The sequence below is a fragment of the Microtus ochrogaster genome, chromosome 22 (genome assembly GCF_000317375.1).
Source record: "Microtus ochrogaster isolate Prairie Vole_2 chromosome 22, MicOch1.0, whole genome shotgun sequence".
Classification (NCBI taxonomy): Eukaryota; Metazoa; Chordata; class Mammalia; order Rodentia; family Cricetidae; genus Microtus; species Microtus ochrogaster.
In genome coordinates, this window is record NC_022023.1 from 11,861,530 (window position 1) to 11,872,944 (window position 11,415).

General features: G+C 49.1%; 1 protein-coding gene and 1 long non-coding RNA gene across 5 annotated transcripts in view; one reads left to right on the forward strand and one right to left on the reverse strand.

The window, feature by feature from the left end:
• LOC113457344 overlaps nt 1–11,415 on the forward strand; it is a 43,490-nt gene that overhangs the window by 25,470 nt on the left and 6,605 nt on the right. The window lies entirely within an intron of this gene.
• Fsd2 (fibronectin type III and SPRY domain containing 2) overlaps nt 1–11,415 on the reverse strand; it is a 30,169-nt gene that overhangs the window by 15,417 nt on the left and 3,337 nt on the right. For 2 of the 3 annotated variants that reach the window (XM_005357666.2, XM_005357665.2), the window contains 5 exons: nt 9,733–9,963; nt 8,427–8,449; nt 5,974–6,095; nt 4,649–4,804; nt 644–778 (listed from right to left, as the gene is read on the reverse strand). In XM_005357666.2, coding sequence (XP_005357723.1) covers nt 644–778; nt 4,649–4,804; nt 5,974–6,095; nt 8,427–8,449; nt 9,733–9,963 — 667 coding nt within the window. The remainder of the gene's footprint in view (nt 1–643; nt 779–4,648; nt 4,805–5,973; nt 6,096–8,426; nt 8,450–9,732; nt 9,964–11,415) is intronic. The other variant, XM_005357667.2, reaches the window with a different exon arrangement.

The window sequence follows — 11,415 nt, forward strand, 5'->3', positions numbered from 1 at the left end:
AAAAAAAAAAAAAAAAGATATGAGCCCTCAGTCTGCTCCAGCTACTGTACCTGTTGCCATATGTCTACCATGATTCTTTCTTTCTTTCTTTCTTTCTTTCTTTCTTTCTTTCTTTCTTTCTTTCTTTCTTTCTTCCTTTCTTTCTTTCCTTTCTTCCTTTCTTCTTTTCTTCCTTTCTTCTCTTTTCAAGACAGGTTTTCTCTGTGTAACAGTCCTAGCTTTCCTGGAACTAGCTCTTGTAGACCAGGCTAGCCTCAAACTCAGAGAGATCTGCTGGCCTCTGCCTCCAGAGTGCTGGGATTAAAGGCGTGTGCCCACCACCGCCTGGCTCTGCTGTGATTCTTATCTCTCTGGAACTGTAACCCTAAATAAATCCTTCCCTCTTTAAATGGTGTTTCAAAACAGCCATAGAAAAGTAAATTAATACAAGTCCCTAGTGTCAGTAAACTGTGGGTGATGGACCAACTATGGGGGAAAAATGTCCCTACAACACTGGCATGTAGATCTAATGCATTAAACGACACACAGAGAAGAAAAGCAACCACACGCAGCTCTTTCTGTCCTTTCAAATGAAATGGAAAACCCAGTCACTAGAAACCCGCAACTCCCGCGTCACCTCGAATGAGAATGAGCCATTCAGTACCTGTCATATACACTGCGTGCTCACTGGAGGGGCTGGGGCCGGTCCTGTTCTGAGCGACCACCCAAAACTCATATTGGGTATTTGGCTCAAGATTTGCCACTGAGCAATATGTCTCTTTGACCGTCTTGGTAAATTCTGGAAGAAAAAGGAAAGGCCACATGGCTTTATTGTGTCCCCCTTTTAAAAAACAGGGCTGCAGATTCCCCCCTCCCCTACAGGCACGACCCCACCCCTGTGCTAAGAGGCTCTGCAATCCTAGCCAATCTTTGAAGTCAGGCTTATGTAGGTGACAGTTTAGCAGTGGTTCAGTGATGAACAAGATGCAAGGGGAGGCTTGGGACCCAGTGACAGACTTGCCCCCTTACTGCTGGGAATGCTTTCACTATATGTGGGTGAGTCTGAGGACAACCTCTGGAGAGAGAGTTCAAGGCCTTGGGGAGGAAGCCCCTCACCCTGACCCTTGCACCAGCTGGCCCAGCTCAGGCCAGGGGAAAAGACTTTAATTACTTTTACCTGCTAAGAGGCAACTTGAGGAAGGAAGGATTCCTGCCTCAGGGCAGGGAAGTCAAGGCGGCTGCAGTCACTCGCTCACAAAAGTGTCCTTACCCAAGCCGGGCGGTGGTGGCACACGCCTTTAATCCCAGCACTCGGGAGGCAGAGGCAGGCGGATCTCTGTGAGTTCGAGACCAGTCTGGTCTACAAGAGCTAGTTCCAGGACAGGCTCCAAAACCACAGAGAAACCCTGTCTCGAAAAAAACCAAAAAAAAAAAAGTGTCCTTACCCAGGAAGCAGAACTGATCTCTGCTGACCATGCTTTCCCTGTGTGAATCCCTCTGAGACACCAGGTGGGTCAAGCCTGCTCTGTTAAACCTTTCTGGAAACACCTCCACAGACACACCCACAGATGTGTTTCCATGGTGATTTTAAATCCTTCAAGCTGAGATAAACCATCATAATGAGTAAGGCCACCTTGGACCATCGTAGCGCACTCAAGGGGGTCTCAGACCTGAACTGCCTAAGACAATAACCAACCCATAAAATTGTAAGACAATAAATGTGTATTATTTTAAGTCACTAGATTCGGAGGCAGGAGAATTGCCACAGGGCAAAAATTAACTGGCACAAGGCATGATGGTGCACATTAGTAATCCTAGTACCAAGGAGGCTGAGGCAGGAGACTAGCTGTGAGTTCAAGGCCACTCTGGGTTACTTAGACCTTCTCTCAGAAATCTAACCAATTGAAAGGTATGAAAAAGCGTTAAAGAAATCTGTTACTTGCTAAACTAATAATAATTTAAAAACGAACGAAACCGAATACCCTGCGTACGTGGATAAATCTGCTCTCAGAAGCCAGAGTTATCAATGAAAATCAGTTTTAGGAATCGGCTGCTGTGTTGCCTACGATAAAGCAGTGTGACTAAAGTGGCTCCTGGCAGAGTGTATTGGGGCTTATGGTTTCAGGGGGATAAGCATTGTTTGTGGTTGGAGGCTCAGAAGCAGGCAGGCGTGACAGTGCTAAACAATACAGGCCCTTGCCACCACTGCTGGCTGCCCATCAGAACTAGATGGTAACACCCTCTTGCTGAAAACAACACATGACCCGCTCACAGAGCATAGAAAGATCAAGTTGGAACTAAGATTCTTCCTGCTGGATAGCCCTCACAGTGCCAGTGGGCACTCTGCAGGCTCCTGTGGGAAAAAGGCATCAGTGATCTTTCCCATACTGGACCGTTCATGCTATATCCCTGAGTTACTGGTGGCAAATCTACTCGCTGGTGCAATAGTGATCTGATAGTTATGAGGGTAACCAACCACGCTCTAATTGGTTATGAGTCTGCTCCACAGGAATGATTTGATGCCTGGCACTGTAAACCTGGTTAGAAGTCCATGACTAGGGAGATCATAGGCCCTAGTGGGGAACCGACTACTATTTGATAAGTGGCCATGTTTCCAAATTGCACTCTATAAACATTTATGATCGCATCCATAGATCTGTGTTGCTCTCAACCTTGGCCAGTAAAGTTTCTTTATGCAGTGGGTAGTGGTTTATACAGAGATTCAAAACTGGTCAAAGTGCCAAGAATAAATGACCCTGAGTGGTTAGCTGTGGAGGGTGGTCTATGATCCAAGGCTCAGGGAGGTTCAGAGAAGAGTGCTCAGAAAGAATGAAGGGAGCAGATGGGGAGGAGAGCTGTGAAATGCGGACATCTAGACAGGACGTGACGTCTAGACATGGTGTGGCGTCTAGACTTGACGTGGCGTCTAGACTTGATGTGGCGTCTAGACATGGTGTGGCGTCTAGACTTGACATGGCGTCTAGACTTGATGTGGCGTCTAGACATGGTGTGGCGTCTAGACATCATGATGTGGCATCTAGACGTGGCATCTAGACATCATGTGGCATCTAGACATGGCATGGCCAGTGCGCATATCAACTGGCAGCAGCGGTGGCTCCCCCATGACATCAAGCCAGTCAAGTTTCCAGTGTGGGCAGGGGAGGGCCCTGGAGACCCCACCGAGAGGAGGAACTACTGGCAGTGGATGGCATGTGAGTGAGGGTGGGTCGCTCTTCTTTGCGGATGTGGCCACTGTAGGCTGCTCATGCCCCAGTGGAAGGCCGTGTGCCCATGTGCATCTGGGCAGCACTAGTTGGAACTGGAGTTATTAGGAACAAAAAGTTGGGAGAGAGATGGGGTGGGGGAATTAGGAAGAACTGGACGATGGTAGTGGTATAGACAGATATGATCAATATACATTGTATAAATGTATGAAACTTTCAAATAATAAAAAAAATAGTCTTTAAAAGTCTCCTTCCTGGCCCCTGGGCACAGATGCTACCCTGACCTCCCTTACACAGAACCTGCAGTCTGGAACAGTGTTCAGTGCTCTGGGCAGAGAGTCTGCCCACAGACCTGGTTGTCATCCTGGTTCCTCCACAACTCACTGTGACCCACATACAGCTCATTTCTCTCTGAGCCCCCACCATCTGCATCTATTAAATAGAAATCTCCAGGTCCGGCAAGCTCACTCTAACCCAGCTCATACTGGACGGACCTATCAGTATGACCAGACCTTCATTACTTCAGGTTTGTGGGGCTTGGGAGGTAGTTTTTCTGCACTCTGATCTCCCCTTCTTGTTATGGTTTAAAGAAGTGGCCCTCAACAGTTGTGTCTTGAGGTTGTCCCTAACCCAATAAATACCCCAGGAGGTGGTGAAAACTTCAGGAGGTGGACCTGATGGGAGGAGGTTAGATCATTGGAGACATGACTCTGAAAGGGATATCGGTACCCCCAGTCCCTCCCTGTTTCTCTTGGCCCCATGGATGCTACCAGGTGAGCAGCTTCTCTGCCACCTTCTATTATGATATGCTGTGTCATTAAGGATGAAAACTATGGGCTACTAAAGTTTCTTCTTTAAAAGTAGATTTATCTTTGATAGTTGCTATGGTAACAGCAAGCTGACTGATGATTAATCTTAATTTCAACTTGATGAGATTTTGAATCACCAAGGAGACAGGCCTCTGGGTGTCTATGAGGGTATTTCCAAAGAGGTTTAGCTGAGGAGGGGTGACCCACCTTGAATGTGTGCCATCATTCTGTGGGTGGAGGTCCCAGACTGATTATAAAGGAGAAACCGAGTAGAACACCAGCATGCATCGCTGTTTCTTGACTGTGGAAACAATGTAACCAGCTGCTCATGTACCTGCTACTATGCTCTCCCTTGGTGCTGGCCTGGACCCTCCAACTGTGAGCCAAAATAAACCCTCCCCTCCTAAAGCTGTTTCTCGTTCACAGCAACAAGAAAAGTAACTAACTGATGGCTAATGCAAATACACTGCTCACAGGAGACAGGCTGATGGATTAGTGGGGGAAGGGTGGCCCCTGCCCTAGTACCACCCAAGCCATTTCCCTGGCAGTGAGGATAGTCCCAGAGCTGCCCAGAACAATGGGCCGTTCCTGGAAGCATTCTGGTCAGCAGCAACTCTTTCAGGGTCTAGACCTTACCTGCTTGGTCCTTGCCAGGTGAGCTGTCCTGCACTGGTCTGTAAGACAGCTGATAGCTCTCCACGGTGTCATCGGAGTATAAGCTCCAGCACACACGGACGGAGGACCCTGTGGCCGAGTTGGGGGCCTGAGGATTTATCACTGGAGCAGAGGGAGCTAAAAATTGAAAAGAGAGAAAGCAACATTGAGGAGCCGTATGTGCAGGTGTGGAATGGGAGTAGCCATCTTCTGTTGTATTGTCCGAGTTTGTGTGCATGGGAGTAGCCACCTTCTGTTGTATCGTACGAGTTTGTGTGCATAGGAGTAGCCACCTTCTATTGTATTGTACGAGTTTGTGTGCATAGGAGTAGCCACCTTCTACTGTATTGTACGAGTTTGTGTGCATGGGAGTAGCCACCTTCTACTGTATTGTACGAGTTTGTGTGCATGGGAGTAGCCACCTTCTGTTGTATTGTACGAGTTTGTCTGCATGCGTGTCTGTGGGGGTGGCCCAGTCAGCAAAGTGCTTGCCAAACAAGCCTGAGGACCCAAGTTAGGAGCCCCAGTGTCCACGTAAAGAGCCAGGTGCAGTTACATACACCTTGGAGATAGGATTCCTGCAGCAGACGTGCCAGACAGCCCACACAGCCTGGGAGATAGAATTCCTGCAGCAGATGGGCCAGACAGCCCACACAACATGGGAGCTCCAGGGTCAGTGAGAGACTCTGGTTCAAAATATGAAGTGCAGAGCAGTAAAGATGCCTGATGTCCATCTCTGGTCTCCACATGCACATGAATGCATGTGAATGTGTGCCCCACCCCCAACACACACACACACACACACTCACACACACACACACACACACACACATACACACACAAACGGGGGTGGGACATGCTTTTTACGACCCCTTAGCATTAGATCTACTCTCTCACCATGTGTGGAAGTGATGGATGCCATATTGTTAGCTCCAGGGGCTGTGCTGCCCAGCACATCTCCAGATCTTATTCACCCTGCAGAACTAAGTCCTTCTACTCATTCAGCAGTTACTTCTCCCTCCCTGGTCCTGGGCTGTCACCATGAATTTGACTTCTTCAGGCACCTCACGGAGAGTCGTGCAGTGTTTGTCTTTCTGTGAATGATCTGTTCCACTTACTATACTGTCCATTTAGGTCCATTCACTTTCTCTCTCTCTCTCTCTCTCTCTCTCTCTCTCTCTCTCTCTCTCTCTCTGTGTCTCTCTCTCTGTGTCTCTCTCTGTCTCTGTCTCTCTGTCTCTGTCTCTCTGTCTCTCTCTCTGTCTCTCTCTCTCTTTCCTGTGGAGATGCCCAGACCAGAACCACACCTGGAACGGCATTGATGGAGTCCATCAGCTGCTCCACATCTGAGAAATCCAAGGTCTGGTCTTCAAACTCAGGCTGCGCAGAGAGCTCCACGTCTGTTTTGGTTTTTAGGAATTTCCCCAGCCTGTAGGTATACAAAGACATGGCCAGGGCCTGGGGAGTTGGCTCAGCAGTTAAGAGCACTGGCTGCTCTTCCAGAGGATCTAGGTTCAATTGCCAGTACTGACGTGGCAGCTCACAACCCTCTGTAACCCGGTCCCAGGGGATGCAACACCCTCTTCTGGCCTCTGTGGACACCAGATACACACACGGTCCACAGACCATGCAGACAAAACACTCACACAAAGATGGAGGGGCTTTCTTCTTAGGGGACATCTATAGTGCTAGGTCTCTAGGAGGAAATGGGGGCCCCTTTGCCAAACTTGCATTTCTTCCCGTGCTTCTAGATTCTGCTATCTGATTTGATGATGGACCAGGAGGTTACCTCATCATAATCTTGTGGCTTTGACAAATCACAGAGATAAGCACTGGAAGGGAGGCAATGTTTACTTTGGCCCACGGTTTAAGTCCACGGTCAGGGGCTCCATTGTTCTTGGGCCCTGTGTGGAAGCATGGTGGAGGGAGGGGCAAAATGGAGGAAAGCTGTTTATCGTGGGCAGCCAGGAAGCAGAGAGAGGCAAGAAGGAGGGGCCAGGGACAAGGCTGTGCTTCAAAAGCAAACCTCTAGTGACCACCTCCTTCCGCTAGGCCCCAGCTCCTCATCTCCACCACTCCTCACTGTACCACAGAATTATAAACCCATCAAAGGATCCCCATTCATGAAATGGGGGCTCTACCGATCCAGTCCTTTCCCCCAGAGCCCTAATTTCTGAACACAGTTGCTCTGAGAACCAAGCCTTCGACCCATGAGCCTGTTAGAGAACACTTCCTATCCAAACCACCCATCACTGTCTAGGCCAGTGGTCCTCTACCTTCCCAATGCTGTGACCCTTTATTTTATTTTATTTTATTTTATTTATTTATTTATTTATTTTTGGTTTTTCGAGACAGGGTTTCTCTGTGGCTTTCGAGCCTGTCCTGGATCTAGCTCTGTAGACCAGGCTGGTTTCGAACTCACAGAGATCCGCCTGCCTCTGCTTCCCGAGTGCTGGGATTAAAGGCGTGCGCCACCATCGCCCGGCATTAAAAACATTTATTTATTTATTATGTATACAATATTCTGTCTGTATGCTTGCTGGCCAGAAGAGGGCACCAGATCTCATTACAGATGGCTGTGAGCCACCATGTGGTTGCTGGGAATTGAACTCAGGACCTCTGGAAGAGCAGTCAGCGCTCTCAACCTCTGAGCCATCTCTCCAGCACTGTGACCCTTTAATACAGTTCTCATGCTGTGGTGACTCCTGACCATAGAATTATTTTGTTGCTACCTCATAACTGTGTTTTTGCTACTGTTACAGATTGTAATATAAATATCTGTTTTCCATGGTCTCAGGAGACCCCTGTGAAAAGGCTGTTTGACCTCTCCCCAAAGGGATTGTGATCCGTTGGGAGACATTGGTCTAACCCTTCCCAGGGACGGGGGAAGGGTTGGGCTAAGAATGAGGGGAAGTCCATCCTTCAGCAGGATGCAGGTCCACATCTACTCCCACATCACCCCCCCCCCCGTCCCCACAGGTACTTGGGGGTTCTACTCTGCAGCCTCGCACTCCCCATGGCCAGGAGCCCTCACGTTGCTGCTCCAGAGACTCTAGATGGATAGTCCTGTGTCTGCTCCCCAGCAGATGCGAGGCTTCTAAGTGGTGAAGGTGGAATTTGAAATCCAGCTCCATTTTTGCCAAAACATATGTATGTAGGCCCTGGCACTGTTAAGTTCCCATGCTGCTCCCAGATGCTGTCTCACTAAGTCTGCACCGAGCCGGCCCTGTTTATAAACAGAGAAGGCGGGGCATTGCCTTGGAGCTGTCCACGGTCACTGTGGAAGCAGTGTTTCTGCTCTGCTGTGTCGGACTTGAAAACGTGCGTGTTTTCCTCCACAGCATGACCAAGGCAGGAGGAGAGCTGGGGGCACGTTCCCAGTCCTCAGTTTCTCCCAGTGAAACAAAGTTCCCGTGTGTGTGTGTGTGTGTGTGTGTGTGTGTGTGTGTGTGTGTGTGTGTGTGTATTTAAATGTATGCATGCCATGACATGCAAATGGAGGTCAGAGAGAGTGTGTGTGTGTGAGGGGGACCCGAGCACAGGCTTGCTGAGTGGGTCTCACCACACACGTTCCCTTCCAGCCCAGAGATTCTAAGATTCAACTCCAAAGGGCCCTACTGTCCCCACTCTGCCATTCCCAAGTTGGTAGTGATTTATTTATAGGGTCACCGGAGCTGAAGAGGGAAGCCGATAACCCAGTGGAACTGAGTCTAGCAGGGAAAGGGGTGGAGACAAAAACTAGGTCAGGACAAACTATTACCTGTCAGTCATAGCCACTGCATCCTGAAAAGGAAGAGAAAATATTAAACCGGTTTAGGAAATATTTTTTCTCAGCAATATAATAATGTAATATTTTTTAAAGTTGGAAATTACAAAAAGGGGGGAATCACCCTAACAAACCCACCATCCTTGTGCATTTCCTTCAACACCCCTGCACCTCCTGGGTCACACAGGGTCCTCTGGACCACTGACTACAAAGAACTGCAAGGGATCGTTGCTTAGAAATGCCATTGTTTACCTAATGGTTCCTCTGCTGTAGGACCCACCACAGGTTTCCATTGTCATAGGTAACGCGTGTTTTCTACATCTGTATGTGAGATGCAGCGGCACCGTGGGACCATGGGCTCAAGAGGCTGAGCACTGGGTCCTCTCCGGCACTTGCCGGATTGTTGTCCACCTTTATTTGGGGGTCTCTTACCATGATCAGGCTGAAAGGAGGTTTGGCTTTGAGGAGTAGCTGTGAGCTTGGACAACGAGGGGGTCATACTCAGCAGCTAAGATGACCCTGAAGACCTCTTTGCGAAACCACATCTGCCCCATAGTCCCATGGGACCTTGTAAGATCTCTAAATGCGGTTGACATTCTCATAACTTCGTTGCCTGGGGTTTGGGCCAGATTTAATATGATCTGGATATAATTAAGGCTTAGATATTTTGTATTTTGGCATATGTATGAAGTTACAAAGCAAGATTTACAACTGCCATCCTTGGCACAGGACGATTTAACCTTATTAACCTGGACCAACTTTCTCCCAGAGACCCAAGAGAAGCTGCAAAGGCAACCAAGAAACTCTCATGGCACTGCCTTTGCCCACGTCCACGAGCAAGGGACAGAGGGACAAGGCCTGGAGTTACCTGGGGAGTGAGGGAAGTGAAGGGCCAGGTATCTCTGCCTGCTTGGCCACCAATAAAGTGATATGGAGAGATGGGGGGACAGCCTCACCCACGAACATAAGATAGATGTGGACCTCTGGGGGAAACTGGGGGCTAGCCTACTCTAGGCTAGACCTGGGATTCCATCTCGGGGTTCTGACCCTTTCCTTTCTGTTTCAGCACGGGTGGGCTAGCCTATTCTAGGCTAGACCTGGGATTCCATCTCATGCTTCTGGCCCTTTCCTTTCTGTTTCAGCACAGGTGGGCTAGCCTACTCTAGGCTAGACGTGGGATTCCATCCCAGGGTTCTGTCCCTTTCCTTTCTGTTTCAGCACGGGTGGGCTAGCCTACTCTAGGCTACACCTGGGTTCCATCTCACACTTCTGTCCCTTCCCTTTCTGTTTCAACACGGACCTTCAGGAACTCCACCTTCTCTTGGTGACACATCTCCTCTATGGTTTCCATCAGCTCTCTACAGGCGTCCAGGTTTTCTCCGCAGGTGACCAGCTGTCCGTATAAAGCCTCCAGCTTCTCTTTCTTTTTCTCCCCTAGGGCTTGAATTTTTTCTTCATACTTTTGAGCGAGGGTTTCCAAGATTTCATTGTAATGTGACTCAAAGTTTTGCTCTTGTCTTCCAAAATTCTCCTGCAAGACAGTTGACCTCAGGCATCATTTTAGCGCATGTGCTGTGTTGGCTCGAGTCACTGGGGTCCTGAAGTTCTGTCTACCCCGAGCTGTTTTCACCCCTTCATTTTATCCCATCTCTTAGCAAGATGCTGGGGCGGATGCTGGGGACATGAAAACAGAGGAGATTCCTTCTGACATCCCCCAAAATGGTCTTTAATTACTTAGTTAATGCATGTGAACAGGTGTGTGTACATACGTGTGTGTGCATGTGGAAGTCAGAGGATAACCTCCGGTGTCATCCAGAGTCTCTCACTGGCAGGGAGTGTGCCAATTAGGTTAGGCTGGCCAGCCAGTGTGCCCCAGAGATCTTCCTCTCTCTGCCCCCCAGCACTGGGATTACAAGCATATGTCACCACACCTAGCTTTTCTATGTGGGTTCTCAGGGTCAAACTCGGGTCCTTGAACTTCACCAAGTGAGATCTGTGCTCCCCAGCCCTGAACAGCCTTGCCAGAAAGTGCTACCTTTCCTGGCACCATGTTGTAAACTTCACCCTGTTTCAGCTACCTCCTATTACCATAGCAACCAGCCTTGCAGCTCATCAATGGTTAATCAGCTTGTTGCTGGGAGCTTTGACTTGGAGGCAGAAGTGTTTGCCCTGGGAGAGGTCCGCCTGCCATTCCCCCACTGTGTTCTCACATCTCACGATATCTGTCCTCACTAACAGAGACGGGGACAAACACCAGGAGTGTACCAACTCTGTTCACGGCAGCGAGGAGAGGTTAGGACAGCAGAGAAGGAAGGGTTGTAGCAAATGCACTGCCTTGTGAATGAGGAAATGCTGGAAGAAGGATGTAGACAACGACTCTCATGTGTGGCATTTATGAATGTGTTGGTTTTCTTGACATAGCATCCTATTAGGTGTCCCTGTCTGGCACCCACTATGCAGGCAGGCTGGCCTGGAATTCACAGCAATCCTCTTGCCTTAGCTTTGCAAGTGCTGGGATCACAGACATGCATCAACACACCTGGCTGCTACCCTACAGTATTTAAACTGGAGGCTCAGAGACTGGGAAACACTGAGTAGACAAGACAGATTTCCAGTATCCTCTCCTCACACGGAAGTAAACAGGAGTTCAGTGGTCTTTGACTGTTGCCACCTTCATGCAATTACAGGGATGTCTCTCAGAGCTGTTACAAGCACCTACTGTGTGCTAAGACTCAGTCAGAATGGTGAGAGGGTCAAGCAGTAGATGAGGCTCTGGAGGAGATAGCAGGAGGCCCCCAGTATCCTCTGGATGTGAGAGTGTGACAGATGGCATGGCGACAGAATAGAGTGTAAGGAACTTTAAAGTTTGGTGTCAGCTGGGCGGTGGTGGCGCACGCCTTTAATCCCAGCCCTCGGGAGGCAGAGGCAGGCGGATCTCTGTGAGTTCGAGGCCAGCCTGGTCTACAAGAGCTAGTTCCAGGAC